This window comes from Erpetoichthys calabaricus, chromosome 5 (genome assembly GCF_900747795.2).
Source record: "Erpetoichthys calabaricus chromosome 5, fErpCal1.3, whole genome shotgun sequence".
Classification (NCBI taxonomy): Eukaryota; Metazoa; Chordata; class Cladistia; order Polypteriformes; family Polypteridae; genus Erpetoichthys; species Erpetoichthys calabaricus.
The window spans coordinates 2,968,977-2,987,742 of NC_041398.2; the positions used below are offsets into that span (position 1 = coordinate 2,968,977).

Here is an 18,766-nt window from a genome sequence, read left to right on the forward strand (position 1 = left end):
ACATTCACATGTTTCACTGCAGGAAGTGCTGTAAAGACAAAGAGACCATCAGGAATTGTGACACAATTCATTCATTCGTTCTCAGATAAGAGTACATGGCGCTCCTCAGAAACTACTTAGTGATAATGGTGGGGAATCAGAGAGATGGCAGAGAATTTTAACATTGAAACAAAGACCACTGCTGCATACAGTCCGTGGGGTATTGGACTACCTGAGAGACACAATCAGACACTCACAGAAATTATACAGAAAGTGATAAAGAATACTGGATGGGACTGGTTAGTGCCAGATTAGCACCACTGGGCACTGATGGTAAAGAATACCATGCACAATATTTATGGGTACAGCTCATATCAGCCGGTGTTTGGCCGAAATCCAAATCTTCCTTGTGTTCTCATGGACAGACCACCCGCCCTAGAAGGCACCACTAGGAGTGTGTCAGTGGAGCACATATTCCAGCGCTGCACACTCCAAGAAGAGCATTTACTGAAGCTGAATGTTCAGACCGAATACGGAGAGCACTCCAGAGACAGGTGAATTCTGAAAATGATAAATCTGAGACAAAGTGGACGACAAAAGAGTGGACTGTGCAGAATGGAAGGGACCTGCAGATGTCATTGGACAGGATGGAGTTGTGAAATGTGTCAGACGTGGAGGTGCTCTTGGAAGGGCCCACCATTCTAGAGTACGTAAAGTCAACGGTAAAGGTGACAATGGACATACCACCAACAGTGAGAGAGATGAAGAGAGAGATTTATCTAACACTACATCAGATAGTGAAGACACTGGAGATGAAAAGGAGACTCTAAACTCTTCAGTCCCAGTAGAAGATGTCGATGTTGAAGTTGAGCAAACTCACAGGTTAAGACGGAGTCATTGTGTTTGTCTAAAAAAGGGGCAAACTGTGAGATATGTGGACAGCGATAGTGGCATACAGATAAAGAATTAGATTGGGCTGGCAAAGCAGAACTTGGTATAATTTAGAGTTTACTGATCCTGACAGCATTGGTGACACAGAAGGGTCTGTTCACACATCAAGTGTGGATAATCTGCAAGTTTAACCAGAAACTAATGAACTGCAACTATGGAACTTGTGTGTGGAAATCACGGAGATATCAGCGGAGTCGGGAAAGCAGGAAGAGATAAGCAGCTGGGAAAGAAATGGAGTATCTGAGGAGGTGGAAAACCACAAGATGGATATGCCCTTTAAAAAGAGACTTCAGCAGGAATCGTACCTAAAGACCACCAAGTGGCACGAGGGTCTGAGGGGCAAGACAGGAGTGGGCTCAACAGGGATTCGCCAACATGGGCATCAGAATCTGCTCACCAAGGTCTCTGAGGCGGCACTGACACTTTAAACAATGAGGACAGACAGTTGAGCTCCAGCCCATAATAGTCGAGTCGCGGCTCTGCTGAGCTCTGCAGCTTTCACATTTTTTACTTTGATGGCTTCATGCGGTCCGAAACAAACAGCCCCGATTGGCTTGATTCCTGTTCTTCATTTAACATGGCCATCTCTAGTAAACAAAAGAGTAAAAGTGTACAGAAACACTGAGAGTAGTTGGAAAGAATAAAAGACATTAAATAAAACAATACCGGCTCAAATATCACAAAAATGTACTCGTAATGTCATGTCAGCTGTAGATTTTACTGTATCCCTGCAGCAGCACCAGCTTGTGTAATGTTTGTATGTTTTATTTCCCAATAAACAAATCAAAGTCTCCCCGTTACAGTGAAACCGCACGAGCATCTTTCCTGATAAGAAAATACCAAAAAATTGAAATTATTTCTAATAGGTCTCAGTATGAGAAAAACTGCTGGAAATGAAACCTGAACGCGCCCTGTAAAGTTACATTTCGACGCCACTTTAACAAAGTTTGCCGATGACGACTTTAGAGGAAAGAGGAAAAAACACAAAGAACACGTAGAGCTCGAGAAAAATCAGAAATGAACGACGGGGCCGTGCGAGAGCGAGTGGCTGAACAAGCGCGTGCCCGACGGCCAGCACAGTTCGGAGCATGCGCGAAATCAAAAGGAGAAAACCACGAAAAAGTGCACGCGCGCGAAGAGAGCAGAAGAAATCCCGAGTTAACGCGCCTCCGCCAAATCAGATGTAGCATTACATTTCACGGGACACCGACCGGAAAATAAAGTAACGTAGCAGTAGCAAAAAAGTGCGCGACCCCCATCATCCACAATAAACTCGTGAAGGTGCGATTTGCTGTTCCGCATTCTGCACGAACCATGCGGCGTCAGGCACCTCCTTAAATTTAAAGACGCCTTGCATGTCGCGGTCATCCTCACTGCTCACATTCCAACCCGTAAGCGATCCCCACGTTCGACTTTGTCTCACCTTCTGCACCTTTGTTTGATCTTGTGACCGTGAAAAAGTCTGAGCACGAGGGTCTCATAGGACCAAAGGAGTGATAGCTGCTCGATACTAACTTGTCTACACCGTGTCGAACTTTCGAAGCGCCTCTCTGAGGAGTGCTTGAAATGCGCCAGTCACGTGATTTTGAGGCACGCTAGCGTCATGACGTCATTGATATCTTCGCCATAGACATACAATTACTAGATGCCGCATGACCAGCAGCATCGTACGTCAACATCGCCGCCATATTGCGAGTGGCATTGCTGTGGAGTGAAGTTATGAATAAAGATGGCTCACGCATGTGCTGCTTGGGATTGTACAAACCGCTGTACGCTCCAAACCAGATCCCGGGGGATTACATTTCATAGGTAAGGCTGAACAATTGTTTTGGTTACATTTGGCCATTAGAAAATCCCGTTTTATAATCTTAACTTTGGCTACGCCAGGCTAAGCTAGCAAAGCTATGCATTTATGTATTCAAGTGAGCCTCCAAACAACATCTTGGCTAAACGTATTTACTATTCACTAACTATGTAGATTGTTGTTAGCTGCTAACATTTCTCAAACTTTGAAGGTTTCCCAAAGAAATCAACCTCAGGAAGCTGTGGGAGGTAGACCTTAGATGGGATTTTGAGAAAGCTCTCCTGTGATGTGTGCCATGCTAGTTTGGTAACAGATACTGTACCGGAATCATATGATCAAAGCTACCACTCGCTCACTTTAAAAAACCAAGGAGGTTTGATGATTCCTTCTGAGGGTCCAGTCAATGTGGTCAAAGAAGCTGAGCGTGTTATCCAACAGTGAAGCTGAGGGGGTCTTACAGGACTGCTTTGAAACAACTGATTGGCAGATGTTTGAGGATGCGGCTGATGGCAACATCAATGAATTCACAAACTCTGTTACAGGATATATCAGCATGTGCATTGACGATGTTGTCACTAAAACCACCATTTGCATATATCCTAACCAGAAACCCTGGGTAAATAGGGAGATTCGGGCTAAGCTCAAGGTGCAGATCTCTGCCTTTGGCTCAGGGGACTCTGATGCATACAAAGCAGCCAGATACGACCTCCGGAGGTCCATCAAGAAGGCCAAACGGGACTACAGGGACAAAGTGGAGTCAAGCTACCACAGTTCTGACACCAAGCACCTGTGGAATGGACTGTGCTGCATCACTGACTATAAAAAGAAAAACGCAGTCAGTGTTCAGCCCACTGCATGTCTTGCAGATGAGCTCAACACTTTCTATGCTCGTTTTGATGCAGCCAACAAAGAACAGGTGCTATATCCTCAAGGGGGCAGTGAGTCTGTCACTCTGATCCTTGAAACGTCTGATGTGAGAAGGTCCTTCAAAAAGGTCAATCCTTGCAAAGCTCCAGGACCAGATAGCATCTCAGGCCGTGCCTTCAGGGCATGTGCTGACCAGCTAGCAGGTGTGTTCACCAACATCTTCAATCTCTCCCTGAGGCAGTCAGTGGTCCCCACTTCCTTCAAGGCATCCACCATCATTCCTGTCCCAAAGAAACCGGTGGTCTCCTGTCTGAATGACTATTGCCCGGTTGCACTGACATCGGTCATTATGAAGTGCTTCGAGCAACTGGTCAAAGGTTACATCTGCTCCTCCCTCCCCGACATGCTGGATCCTCTCCAATTTGCTTACAGAGCAAACAAATCGACAGAGGATGCCATTGCGCTAACAATAAACACTGCCCTCACCCACCTGGAAAGAGGGAATACATAAGTAAGAATGCTGTTCATAGATTACAGCTCGGCATTCAACACCATCATCCCCTCAAAACTCGTCCTGAAGCTTGACGACCTTGGGTTGGGGACAACCATCTGCAGATGGATTTTCTCTTTCCTCACAAACAGGCCCCAGGTGGTGAGAGTCGGCAAACACACATCCTCATCACTCATTTTAAACACAGGAGCGCCGCAGGGCTGTGTGCTTAGCCCCCTCTTGTCTTCCTTGTTCACCCATGACTTTTTTGCAAAACACGGCACAAACACCATCATCAAGTTTGCAGACGACACAACCATCATAGGCCTTATCACTGACAACGATGAGGCGGCCTACAGAGAGGAGGTGCTGGCATTGAGTAATTGGTGCCTAGATAACAACTTGTCTCTTAACGTCAGTAAAACCAAGGAGATGATCGTGGACTATCAGAAACAACAAGGCAGAGATCACCAGGCCATCTACATCAGCGGCGTAGAAGTTGAAATGGTTAACAGCTTCAAGTTCCTCAGAGTAAACATCACCAAGGATCTCTCGTGGACCCTTCACATAGACACTGTGGTTAAGAAACCTCGCCAGCGGCTCTACTTCCTGAGGAGGCTGAGGAAGTTTGGCATGAATGCCAACATCACCTCAAACTTTTACAGGAGTGTGGTCGAGAGTCTGCTGACGGGCTGCATTACCGTCTGGTATGGGAGCTGCTCTGCCAGCAGCCGGAAACCACTACAGAGAGTGGTGAAGGCAGCAGAGCACATCACGGGCAAGAGTCTCCCTGCCATTGAAGACATTTACCTCCATCGGTGCTTGCGTAAGACAAACAGCATCATAAAGGACCACAGCCATCCAGCACGCCAGCTGTTCTCCTTGTTACCGTCTGGCAGACGATACAGGAGTCTGGCTGCTCGGACTACAAGACTTAAGAACAGTTTTTACCACCGGGCCACTCGACTTCTCAACAGCAACACCCGAACACTTACATACACTTACATTACATCTACATTACATTACATCTACATTACACTACTCACTCACACACTGTACCTGCTCACACTCTGAATACTGACTGGAACATGCATCTGCACTTTATGGAATATGCATCTGTACTTATAAAACATTATCTGTGCAATAACTGTCATTTGTACTTGCTGCTCATTCAACTCCTATTGCTCTATAACTTCTTTTAAAACGTACACATTTTATTTTATATGGCTTGTCTATTTTTAACTTGTAATTTTTTTTTAAATTATTTTTTAGCTTTATTGGATCTAGGCTGAGTGACTTGTTTTTCTCGTCATACACATTTCATTGTATGTTGACCCTGTGTTAACCTATTGTCACAGGTGGCCAGGATTATTACCTGGCCGGGACGCCAGAAAGGACCAGAAGGTGGCAAGAATAACTTCCGGGCCACGAGGGCACAATCACCATGGAGCATGAGAGGACCACGGGAAAGGATACAGAACTGTCGGACTTTACACCTCGTGGGACCCGGATGTTGTTACTTCCGCCACACTCTGCAAGATGGCGGAGGGATTGGCCAGAGACTCCCGGAGTGTTTCTGGGTCAAAGGGCAGCAATTCCACCACACCAGGAAGTGCTGCAAGATGGAAATCATCAGCCACCTGAAGCACATCTGGGCAGGGATAAAAGGGGCCGACTCCTTACAGTCATTGAGCCAGAGTCGGGAGTGGGAGAAGGACAATGCTCCCTGGAGGAGTAGAGGCGGCAAAGGACTGAAATAGTGAAGGGTGATTATTGCTTAGTGCTTTGTGGAGTGTGAGAATTATTTAATGTTTAATAAACGTGCGTGTTTTATAAAGACGTGGTCTCCGACTGGTGGTGTCCGGACAACTATCACACTATATATGACAAATAAACATAACCCTAAACCTAAACAGTCGACATTAGGGCAAGCTGTCAGTGTATCTTTGATCAATCAGTTTGTTTGGGCTGAGATTGGTTCAGATGATGTGCTTTTTTCTCAAGGAGCACATCGAGGAAACACAGTTTGAAATTGACAACCATCATTTTATGCTCATGTCTTTAGTTGTGTCTGTCTTCCATAAACTAAAGCTGCACCATATTGCCAGACTGAATACTCTCAAATTACAGAGTGGCAACACACAGAAGACAGTTCTGTGTCAAGGATTTTAGATCCTATCCTGTATATATTTAAGTAACCACATTGTGTGTGTGTGTGAGAGAGAGAGAGAGAAAAGAATGAGTGAAATGTTTTCAGAAATTATTAAGCCAATTTGTATACAATAAAATTATTTAGTTTTGTCTTTGAGTGGATCATTTTACTGTTAAAAGAAAGACAAACAAAGATAACTGGCAGTAACAGTGCAAAATTCACAATTGGTATGCCAGTCTGAAAAGATAACTTTTGAGGGCAGCTTTAAAATGTGTTATTGAATCGAGCTGACAAATATGAGAGGGAAGAGAATTCCCGAGTTGAGGAGCACAATGAGAGACGCTCGAGCTCCCATAGCACTGAGTCTGATGTGCGGTACAGAAAGTCGAGCTGAGGATGAGGATCTGAGTGAGTGAGAGGAGTGTAAGTCTGGAGGAGATCAGTGAGGTTGTGGAGAGCTTAAAATGTTAAGAGCGATATTTAGTATTGTAATCGGTAGTGAACAGGGAGCCAGTGAAGTTGAGAGAGAATCGATGTAATATGTGCAGTGGATTTAGAACAGCAGGTTATTATCCTGGCAGCAGAATTTTGAAGAAGTTGTGTGGGATGCCAGATAGAATAGCATTACAATAATCTATACGTGAGGTGACTCGGACATTAACCAATACTTCAGTACTGTGTTGGGTAAGAACAGGACGAAGTCTAGAAATATTTCAGAGATGGAAGAAGGCAGTCAGAGAAATGTTACTTATATGGGAGGAATTATTTAATAATTACCATTATTAATGTATAAATGGATATACATAAATGCATTTAAACGATTCGCCAACATCCATTGTATGTAAACGATACTGTTTTAAACATTGTTTTTTCATCAGAAAACCCGGTTTCCACATCTACCTGTATTAGTTTAAATGGCACTTTTGCAACTTGCAATATGGCGGATGCGCTGATGTATCGTGTCGACTGGGCAACACAGTAAGTGTGGCGTCTATCTATATATGTCTACGGTCTGCGCAGTCAGCAGCCGGTTTGGTCAGCCTCTCATCTGCTGAACGGCTCCAAGTAGATATTGCTGCAGACCGGAGTAAGATGAGTGTGACAAATCATTTTCGAGTTCAGTCAATCATATATTACATTTATGTACGTCAAAGCGTAAAAGCAGTTGGCCCTGCTGCATCTGTAAGGTGTGCTGATGCGACTTTAAATCCTAGTTGGGGCTCTCATATGGTCACTGCCCAAAGTTGAAAAAAGGACTTTTTAAAAAGAGCTATACTTGTCTGTAAGTTTAGAAATACTTTTAGGAGACATTATGAACGATTCACATGGGGCACCTCGTTTCTTGTTGTGTAGCCTTGTCCACCAATCTGTAACAAATTAATAAGCATATTTTGCGTAAGGCAGCACGTATTATAACAATCCAGCGTCATCCCATGTCGATCATATCAGAGAGGCTAAGAAACGTTTCAGCAAAGCCGACTTGTATCTGTGCATGACACTCCTCATTAAATGTTTTTACTATTCAGTGATTCCCAGATCTGTACCTGATTTGTATTATTGATTTCCAAAAAGCAATGTGAGTAAAAGCGAGCTCTGTATAACTAATCACAACTGTCTTTAAAACAGAATCAGTGCAATCGACAGCGTCTTCTGCAATTTAGGGAAAGCCTCAGGATTTCTGCGTTAATGAGACAAAAATGATGAAAAGAAACTTTGCGAATTGATCCAGAGGTGGACATAAAGATCACTCAAGTACTGACAAGAAGGAGCAGCTGGATAAGCACATCTGGAACCAAACTTTCTAAAAACCACTTGACTTTGTCAGCAACATCCTTTCCTTGTGAATGCATCTTTTCAAAGGGCGGTAAATAAGTAGACTTCCGAAGTACAGCACAACAGAGTAAATCATTGATGGAAATAGAATTCTTGACAGACTAAGATTTTGTCGTTTCTGTTTTCTTAAACCATCTTCAGGCGCACAATCCCCCGCAGTCACTGACACGTTTAACGTTCCCTGCTCCTACCCAGATAGTCACAACAACGGAGTTATATTTTCAAAGGTAAACATTTAAAAATTAAATCAAATGTCTGAGGATAATTTTTACTGAATTACTGACATTCAAATGCCAATGCAAATTTTCTTACTTTTTGTGTCAGTTTAAAAAAAAATCTCTCAATCAAGTAATGTCCCAATAATGAGAAGTAAACGGATAGAGGGTGAAGTGAGTGAAATCCCGCGGCAGATGGCGCTCTTCACACGTCCTGCATTTACGCCAACATATCCCGTTAAATGAATGGCCGCCTTTTCCTCTACTTTTCAGTATGCGATAGCGAAAGTCCTGAAATAAAATAGGACGTAAGAACTCAAACATCGCTGAATAAATCCATCCATCCATCCATTTTCCAACCCGCTGAATCCGAACACAGGGTCACGGGGCCTGCTGGAGCCAATCCCAGCCAACACAGGGCACAAGGCAGGGAACCAATCCTGGGCAGGGTGCCAACCCACCGCAGGACACACACAAACACACCCACACACCAAGCACACATTAGGGCCAATTTAGAATCGCCAATCTACCTAACCTGCATGTCTTTGGACTGTGGGAGGAAACCGGAGCGCCCGGAGGAAACCCACGCAGACACGGGGAGAACATGCAAACTCCACGCAGGGAGGACCCGGGAAGCGAACCCAGGTCCCCAGGTCTCCCAACTGCGAGGCAGCAGCGCTACCCACTGCGCCACCGTGCCGCCCGCTGAATAAATCACAGTGTTAAAAATTAACCAGAAAATACATTACCTGTGCAGAACACGAATTAAATAAGAGGTCGAATTAAATACCGTGACGGGTGGGCAAGCACCTTTTTATTTTGTTTACAGGTCATCCAATATATATATATATATATATATATATATATATATATATATATATATATATATATATATATATATATGAATGAACATATGTAACTCTCCGAGAAATGTGCTTGCTGTTTAAAGCAAACCAACAAATGCAGGCTGTTAAAAAGACGCTATACTTTGCTCGCCATGTTTTCTACATGAAGGGAAATGTTTCGTGAAAACAACAATTGCTTACGTCTGTAACTAACGAAATGAAATACTAGTTATTTATTACAGGAATTGATATGGTTTATACTTATACATTCGTAGTAAAAAAGCTCTTATTATGAATAAAAGTTACAGCTGAATGCGTTGCTGTAAATACCAAGAAATCGATGTGAGAGGAAGTGCAGTGTGATTAAATTTAACTTAACTTAAATGTGTTCACTTCACAGTATGGTTTTTACTTAGAGTAAGTTTTAAAAAATGTTTACATTTTAAGATAAAGAATAAGTTAACGTTATTCTTAATTTTTTATTGAATTAGAATTGAATAATCAATAAAAAGAGTAAAACCCATTTTTATTAAAGTAATGATTATTTTGCGCATAGTTAGCTATTTTTTGTTATTATTTTACACACTGGCAAGATTTATTTTTTACAGCCAATCAGCGCCTTCCAAACACGCATGGACAGCGTGAGCCTTCATTGTCTTATGCGGCGCGGCCTCTTCGTTTCATTGTCTTATATTCAGTTGTTAGACTATTTACTGTTAAGTGCTGTTTGAGCTGCCGTTTAGTACAACAGGTGGCTTACTGAGCTCTTAAATCGATATTGAAATGAACACACAGGCCTCCTAAATTAGTTATTGAAATGCCTACGTTTACAGTGTCCGTTTTAGGAAGTCGTAGTTTTAACTTGTTTCCGTTATTATGAATTATAATTTCTCGGTGTCATATATTATTCGTTACTACTCACGAGTCCCGCTTTATTGAGACTCTGTTTTATATTCTGTATATACAAACCTTTTAAACGGAGCGTTTATTGAACTGACTATAGCAGACTTGTCATCTTCTTAAAATGACATATGATATTGACAACTAATCATAAGGTCAGAAATCAAGGAGGCTGTGAGTTTCATGGACTGCGCTGTTTCTTTGTTTTCGTGACATCGCGTCAGTAGAGAGTGCGTGACGTTAACAATGCATTGTGTCCTAAATGACAGCGCACACGCTTTGTGATAAAAGGATAATGTGTCTCAGTTTGTTCATTAATATATTTTGATAGTGTATTTTAATTAGAATTATTATAAACATATTACCCATATTCATTTCCCAGTAACGTTTGGTGAGAATAAATAAAAGAGTAACAACACATATAATAGTTACTGTATGTTGCATTGTTTATAATTAACAAAACTCGACGTTTATCTGAAATGTTCTCCTTTGTATTTTACGTTTGACAACGGAATGCTTCAGTGTACAGTCGATTTATTCCACTTCTGAAGGTGTACATTGTCGGTATTCTCCATTGCATTTGCCCCCCAGTGTAACGCGTGTCAGTGTAAGTGAGGGGCGGCAGACGAGCTCACGTAACGGGAGACAAGGCACCTCCTCACCCTGATGTCATGAGGACTCTTCGAATAAATATTACAATCTTGAGCCTTTTCTCATTCCTGCCTGTTTATTATTATTATTATTATTATTATTATTATTATTATTATTATTGAACACGTATGTAGAGGACATGTGTGTCTTATTTTATGTGTGTGACCGGACGGACAGTAAAGCCTTGAATGAAACTCCGTGTTGATGCTTTGGGTAACACGACAGGTGAGGAGCAGAGAACGTTAAACGTGTCAGTGACTGCGGGGGATTGTGGGACTGAAGATGGTTTAAGAAAACAGAAACGACAAAAGCTTAGTCTGTCAAGAATTCAATTTCCATCAATGATTTACTCTGTTGTGCTGCACTTCGGAGGACTACTTATTTACCCCCCTTTGAAAAAAGCATTCACAAGTAAAGGATGTTGCTGACAAAGTCAAGTGCTTTTTTGAAAGTTTGGCTCCAGATGTGTTTATCCAGCTGCTCTTTCTTGTCAGTACTTGAGTGATCTTTATGTCCACCTCTGGATGAATTTGCAGTTTCTTTTCAACATTTGTGTCTTATCAACGCAGAAATCCCGAGGCTTTCCCTGAATTGCTATCAATTGCACTAGTTCTGTTTTAAAGACAGTTGTGATTAGTTATGCAGCACACGCTTTTACTCACATTGCTTTTTGGAAATCAATAAACAAATCAGCTACAGATCTGGGAATCACTGAGTAGTAAAAACGTTTACTGAGGAGTGTCGTGCACAGATACAAGTCGGCTTTAGTGAAGCGTTTCTTAGCCTCTCTGATATGATCGACATGGGGTGGAAGAGACGCTGGAATTTTATAATACGTGCTGCCATACTCAAAATATGCTTATTAATTTTTTACAGATACAAGTTGGACAAGATTCTACACAAGGAACGAGGTGGCCCATGTGATTCGTCCATAATGTCTGCTAAACGTATTTGTTAACTTACAGACTATATAGTACTAACATAACTCTTTTAAAAAGTTTTTTTTTTTTTTTAACTTTTGACAGGGACCATACGCGAGAGCCAGCTACGATTTAAACTCGCGTCAGCACACCTTACAGATACAGCGGGGCCTCGAAGACGTTCAGCTGATGAGGGGGCTGACCAAATCGGCTACTGAATGCGCAGATTTCAATGACGTCATGACGCTAGCGTGCCTCAAAATCACGTGATGGGTGCATTTCAAACGAGCATCATAGCGGCGCTTTGAAAGCTTGACAAGTCAGTATCACAGTATCGAGCAGCACATCACTAGTTTCCTCCTATGTGACCCTCGCGCTGCGACTTCTTCACGACCATAAGATAAAGCAAAGGTGCGGAAGGTGAGACAAAGTCGAACGTGGGGATCGCGTACGGGTGGGAATGCCAGCAGTGAGGAAGATCGCGACATGATGAGCGGCTTTAACTTTGAGGAGGTGACTGACTCCGAGTGGTTCGCCTTTAAGTGTTGGGGATTAAGCGCTACGTGGAGGACGCAGCACCGCAAATCGCACCTTCACGAGTAACTGTGGATGAAGGGGGTCGCGCACTTTTAGCCGGTGCCACGTTAATTTATTTTCCGGTCGGTGTCCCGTGAAATGTAATGCTACATCTGACTTGGCGGAAGCGCGTTAACTCGGGATTGCTTCTGCTCTCTTCGCGCTCCTGCACTTTTCCGTGGTTTTCTCCTTTTCATTTCGCGCATGCTCCGCACTGTGCTGTCTGTCGGGCACGCGCTTGTTCAGCCGCTCGCTCCCGCACGGCCCCGTCGTTCATTTCTGATTTTTCTCGAGCTCTGCGTGTTCTTTGTGTTTTTTCCTTTTTCCTCTAAAGCCGTCATCGCAAACTGTTAAAGTGGCGTCGAACGATGTAACTTTGCAGGGCGCGTTCAAGTTTCATTTCCAGCAATTTGTCTCATATTGAGTCCTATTAGAAATAATTTAAATGATTTAATTTTTTGATATTTCTTGCTCGTGCGGTTTCACTGTAACAGGAAGACTTTAATTTGTTTAATGGGAAATAAAGAATACAAACATTACACAAGCTAGTGCTGCTGGAGAGATACAGTAAAATCTACAGCTGGTATGGCATTACGAGTGCAGTTTTGTGATATTTGAAACGGTATTGTTTTATTTAATGTCTTTTATCCTTTCCAACTACTTTCAGTATTTCTGTACACTTTGATACTTTAGCTTACTAGAGATGGCCGTGTTAAATGAAGAACAGGACTCGAGCCAATCGGGCTGTTAGTGTCGGACCACATGAAGCCATCAAAGTACAAAATGTGAAAGCTGCAGAGCTCAGCAGAGCCGTGACTCGACTATTATGGGCTGGAGCTCAACTGTCTGTCCTCATTGTTTAAAGTGGCAGTGCCGCCTCAGACACCTTGATGAGCAGATTCTGATGCCCATGTTGGTGAATCCCTGTTGAGCCCACTCCTATCTTGCCCCTCAGACCCTCGTGCCACTAGGTGGTCTTTAGGTACGATTCCTGCTGAAGTCTCTTTTTAAAGGGCATATCCATCTTGTGGTTTTCCACCTCCTCAGATGCTCCATTTCTTTCTCAGCTGCTTATCTCTTCCTGCTTTGCTGACTCAGCTGATATCTCCGTGATTTCCACACACAAGTCCCATAGTTGCACTTCATTAGTTTCTGGTTCAATTTGCAGATTATCCGCACTTGATGTGTCAACAATGCTGTCAGGATCAGTAAACTCTAAATTATACCAATTTCTGCTTTGTCAGCCCAGTCTAATTCTTTATCTGTATGCCACCATCTCCGTCCACATATCTCACAGTTTGCCCCTTTTTTAGACAAACACAATGACTCCATCTTAACCTGTGAGTTTGCTCAACTTCAACATCAACATCTTCTACTTGAACTGAAGAGTTTAGAGTCTCCTTCTCATCTCCAGTGTCTACATTATCTGATGTAGTGTTAGATAAATCTCTCTCACTGCTGGTGGTATGTCGATTGTCACCTTTACCGTTGACTTTACGTAGTCTAGAATGGTGGGTCCTTCCAAGAGCACCTCCACATCTGACACATTTCACAACTCCATCCTGTCCAATGACCTCTGCAGGTCCCTTCCATTCTGCACAGTCCACTCTCCTTTGTCGTCTACTTTGTCTCAGATTTATCATTTTCAGAATTAACCTGTCTCTGGAGTGCTCTCTGTATTCGGTCTTTCTGATTCTCCACCATTATCACTAAGTAGTTTCTGAGGAGCTCCATGTACTCTTATCTGAGAATGAATGAATGGTTTCACAATTTCTGATGATCTCTTTGACTTTACAACACTTCCTGCACTGAAACACATGAATGATGTGAAGACCCCGTACTCCTGTTTGACGTTCATGTCAGTCTATAGCCGCAGTTTCATTGTATTCATAGGCTAGCGGCAAACCAACAGCTGCTCTGAGTTTGGGTTTGCCATATTTCAGGCGAGTCTCACAATTCTCCACAATTTAAGTAAGGAAGCCCACTCTGCCTCTTTGTTTCCTGAGCAATGAATCAGTTTGTGTAATCGGTCCAGTGAAGGAGGTCCACATTGGAGGTAAAGGTTTAACAAAGCCTGTTGCTTCTCTCCTGTACTCCTGTTTTCTGAGACTCTTAGAATCTCACGTTCACAATGCTCATCGTTTTTATTTCTTTATCTGAGATGTTCACACAGTAATGAGCAGAGCTGGTTAATTCGAGAGTCACTGGCTGACTAAACATCACTGCTTTGTCATTTTCATTATCTAAAAGTGTCCCTGCCCTTTTTAAGGACGTTTTACTTAACAACATTGGCATTCCAGCTGGCACCACTTCTGTATCAGTGCCACATCGTGTCTCTCCAATCTTTGCAGGAATTTTCACTCGTTTGGTGGAATGCACAACTTTTCCACCTCCAAATATGAAAGCACTTCTGCTTGACACATTTGAGTTCCTCAGCTTTTTGACTTCATTCTGGTCAGGCTGACTAATGTCGTTGTCTAAGCATTTCTCTCCATAGACTGTGAGTGTGCCAGTAGAGTCAATTACCGCTAATCCTAAAGATTCGACCAAAACACTAAATGTGTCTGAGTTTGATTCCTTTGTAAATGACGTCATGTTTCATTCTTCACAGTCCTCTCTATTTTCCAGTCTCCTCTGTTATTATCACCTGTTCATTTATTTTTGTTCAGTCTTTAGCTCAGTGCTCTGACAATAATGCATTTTGATCTCCTGCCATATTTGTTTTACAGATTATTCCCTAGCAATGGTGACTTCTTCTGGCTGCTTTGCGAATGCCACCTGTTGTGTTGTCTCTGACTGGTGAAATACGCAGTTTCATGTGTGACAGTAATGTCCATTGTTACCAGACTTGACGTTTCTCCAAAAATTCTCATTAGCGCCAATTCCATTGAAGCAAAAGTATGTGCCATCCATGCTGTTAATGCCAGCTGCCTTTGGTTTGTATCTAAACACGCCGTGTCCAGCAGCTTAAAAGCTCACACATCATCAGGACAGCCGTGTTATATCTACACATGCAGGTCACGTGTCACATCATCACACTTATGGACCTCATCGTCACAGATTTCAACGAGACTTGGCCTGCTGATTTGGTCATCTGAGTGACCCATGGAACTGAAATTGCACGTGTCTTGGATCAACAATAATGAGGAGATTTAAGGTAGTAAAGTTTGAACACTGTGCTGGATTAGGACTTTGACTGGCTTTTTCTACCTAGCTATAACAGAAATGTTTCTCATATCGTTTTAAAGCTCTTTCCATCTCTGTATTTTTTTTTAAATACAATGCTATCCCCAAATTGACCATGTTATGAGTGATTATAATGTTAAAATTTGAATAGCAAGAAGCCCTAAATTTTAAAATTGGCCTGCCATTGCTGTGTCCAAACATGATGGTGCCGTGTAGATGAAGTGTTGTCGTATCTACATGGAGGCACTGAAATGTATGCAAATCTCCTTTAATGAAGGTCTGCAGTGCACTTTGATCACATCTGAATTGTTTGATTTGTAATTTTAAACTGTGAGGCAGAGGAGGAAATCAAGAAAAATGTGTCTTTGACCCAAAACATCATGGAGGTCACTGTGACCCTGAAGTGTGCTCATTATTTTTACTGACTTTATGAAGTTAATTCTACTTCTTTTATTTTCACAGGGCATTCCCATTTCACATGGTCATACACTGAGTTGTCTAATGGCCTCCAGCTCAGGGCTGTCCATGTGAGATGAGAATCTGAGAAGAGAAGGACAGACACTTAAAGAGAGAGAAGAGTTTCCCACAGAGCATGGCCTCTGCCAAAGAAGATGGTGTGCATGAAAGAATGGTGGACATTAAAGAAGAGGACTGTGAGTGGCTCACACCAGAGGATGTGTGTGTGAAGCTAGAGGATCACGAAGAAAGAATTTCAGTTTTTAAAGAGGAGGAGGAGTGCAAGTGGGTGACTGCTGTCATTAAAGCTGAGGATTTGAATGATTTCCACGTTGGCCTTGATTTTCAAAAGCATGAAACTGAGGATATTTTCAAGCAAGATGCCTGTGAAGAATCTCCATCCAGTTTACAGCCCTGGTCCACTAATACGGGACAACTGGCTACACAGGAGAATTCTGTAGAGCTGAAATCAGAGTTATCAGAGTCTGAAGAGACAATCACCGAGGGAAATGAGAGAGAAGGACAAGAGTCACCTGGGAGTGTTGGAATAAGTGAGTAATGTGATTAAATATAAAAGAAAGAGAGCATTTATAAATTCTAATGGTGGGTACTTTGATGTTTTTAGAAGATTGAAATGAGAGTGGAAAACACGGTTAATTGAACTTGGATAAAGACCAGCTGCTCGGGCGCATGATAACAAACAATAGGTTACTAATAAATGATAAATTAGAAAAACTTGGGTGAATAAAGAAAAATCTAAAGTGTTGAGCACATGACTTGAACATCATGAAGCTTAGACTCAAGCTGTTACATATGTTAGGCCAACAGCGCATTACGTTCAATGAAAATAGTTTCTAGAGGATGTAATATTGTCACATGCATTACAATTAAGAAGAGAAAACCCAAATTCAGACACATTATTGGGTAGGAAGGCTCTGGTCGGAGTCTTTAGAGCTGATATTGATCACCCATTCTATTTCATTAGGATCTGTTTATCAATAATAATGATACCGTTTTTTTTTCTTTAGAATAATAAATGTATTTTTAGCCATGCATAAACTTTGCATTCCATATTAAAGTGCTATTGCATGCAACATACACAAAGAACATTTACCCATAATGCACACATAATGGAACAAAAACAAGCTGAGCAAAACAAAAGGCCTGTCTTAATTATACTCCACATTTCTAATCAAATAAAATGTTCAGTTAGATATTTGTAGCCGTCTGCTACGACAAGAAGATATCGAGACAGTCTTGGTGAATGCTTCAGGTTCTTATCTAAGAATATAAACATCTCTGCATGTTCTGAGGACAGTCTGGTCTTCCTGTCATCCACGACGTGTGCTGCCGTACTGAACAGACCCTCGCTGTCCCCACTCGTATAAGGAGGACACAGGTAGGACGACAACTTTTATTGGTCCTCCAGAATGTCAGTGGCCCAGCATCTTTTGTGGTTTGAGGTTCACAGAGATAAAGATTCACTTCTGATGCTGCTGACTCAAATGTCGTTTTTATCTTTATTAATAATTTCTTCATGCATTCTGCAGTTCTGTTGGCAAGGAGTTACTTTGATCTCTCGGCTGTCGTCTGTCGCTCCGAGTGCGTCTGTGTGGTCGAGACACCGGCACTAAGCAGTTTACGTGATTGAGATGTGCAACCATCTGTGAAATACTTGTCCTTGTACCATTGTTTAATTTGAGGAAATAAATCATTATGATAATAATATCTGTTACATAATTCATAACTGTATAGTGACTATTCACACTCAATGCTTATTGTACATAATTAGTATTATTTTATTAGGTTCAAAAACTAGTCTCATACCATTCTACCCAACAAGCCAATAAGAGGGCCGATTACAATTTCTAACTAATCGACCTCCACTTGATAACGATTTATATTTATGTACCAGCTCAGTAAAACTCTGCATCCCTTTCCTCCCATCTACCTACACATTCACTGAAAGGCTAATAAAAAGGGATTTTAGTCAAAATATCTAATGCCTGGTTAATTAATTATACAAATAAATCAGTCAACAAACACTCACTGGCAGATGGAATTGTGGATCTAAATGATCTCGAAGGTGACATCTTCCAGAACTGAAAGTGGCTGGTTGTCCAGGCTTACGAATTCCACTTTTTTTGTATCACAGTAAGTCTTTGGTGTTCTTGCTGTCAGTATTATAAGGTTAAGTTTTCTAAGTGCTGCCATAATTGGAGGCCGAGTGAGAGTAGGTGACTGAGCTAGACTAAGCTTGATGGTCGCCTCAGCCTTTGAACAGCTCGTTCTTCACACCAGTCCCTTTTGTGTTGACTTCTCAGATGCTGAATAAGGTTTGTATTGTTGAAAGTGTTAGCAGAGAATCCTCCATGAGTGATTACTTTTTGCACAAATATTACAAACCAAAAATTTTATTTTCTCTTGTAGGAAGGCAATTAAACTGTTAGACCGGTGAGGACGTGTTTCTGTATTTTGGTAATGTTGGAACTTTGTCTTGCATGCTTTTTATCATGCAAGATCAGATGTTAAGATCAGCTAATTTGCTGATCATCAGTCAGGTCATTTGGAGTGATAATTGGTTGATTTTGATTTGTGATCGATTGATCAGATCAGGCCTGTCTTTCACATATGAGAGAGAGTTGGAGAAATTGAACAGACAGCAGCAGAACATGTAAAGACCACACACGGAGTGGCCAGACCATAAATGGCACCTCAGTGTGATGAAGGAACTCAACCCAGTGTGCCACCACTTTACTTGTACTGTGTCATTTATTTTAAAAGGCAGGTAGTGGTTAGGAATTTGGACATCAAACCCTGAAGTTGCAGGTTCAAATTCAGCTATTGACACCATGTGACCATGAGCAAGTCATGTGACCTGCCTGTGCTCCAATTGGAAGTACAAGAGAAATGTAAGCCGTATCTGCGTTTTTCACAAAAA

The 18,766-nt window shown here is 42.1% G+C and overlaps 4 protein-coding genes across 6 annotated transcripts in view; 1 reads left to right on the forward strand and 3 right to left on the reverse strand.

Annotated features, from left to right (window-relative positions):
- LOC114652531 (zinc finger protein OZF-like) overlaps nucleotides 1-2,497 on the reverse strand; it is a 42,584-nt gene extending 40,087 nt beyond the window's left edge. Inside the window, exon 1 of the mRNA XM_051927961.1 lies at nucleotides 2,354-2,497. The gene's annotated coding sequence lies outside the window, so the exon portion shown is untranslated. The remainder of the gene's footprint in view (nucleotides 1-2,353) is intronic.
- LOC114652525 (zinc finger protein 501-like) overlaps nucleotides 1-18,766 on the reverse strand; it is a 312,019-nt gene that overhangs the window by 40,087 nt on the left and 253,166 nt on the right. The gene's annotated exons all lie outside the window — the stretch shown is intronic.
- Nucleotides 1-18,766, reverse strand: part of LOC114652425 (zinc finger protein 883-like) — a 281,535-nt gene that overhangs the window by 40,087 nt on the left and 222,682 nt on the right. The window lies entirely within an intron of this gene.
- LOC114652501 (gastrula zinc finger protein XlCGF26.1-like) overlaps nucleotides 11,871-18,766 on the forward strand; it is a 67,712-nt gene continuing 60,816 nt past the window's right edge. For both annotated transcript variants that reach the window (XR_007934968.1, XM_028802866.2), the window contains exons 1-2: nucleotides 11,871-12,027; nucleotides 15,832-16,376. Coding sequence is in view for 1 of the 2 variants with exons in the window: in XM_028802866.2 (XP_028658699.1) it covers nucleotides 15,962-16,376 (415 nt within the window). In the remaining variant the exon portion in view is untranslated. The remainder of the gene's footprint in view (nucleotides 12,028-15,831; nucleotides 16,377-18,766) is intronic.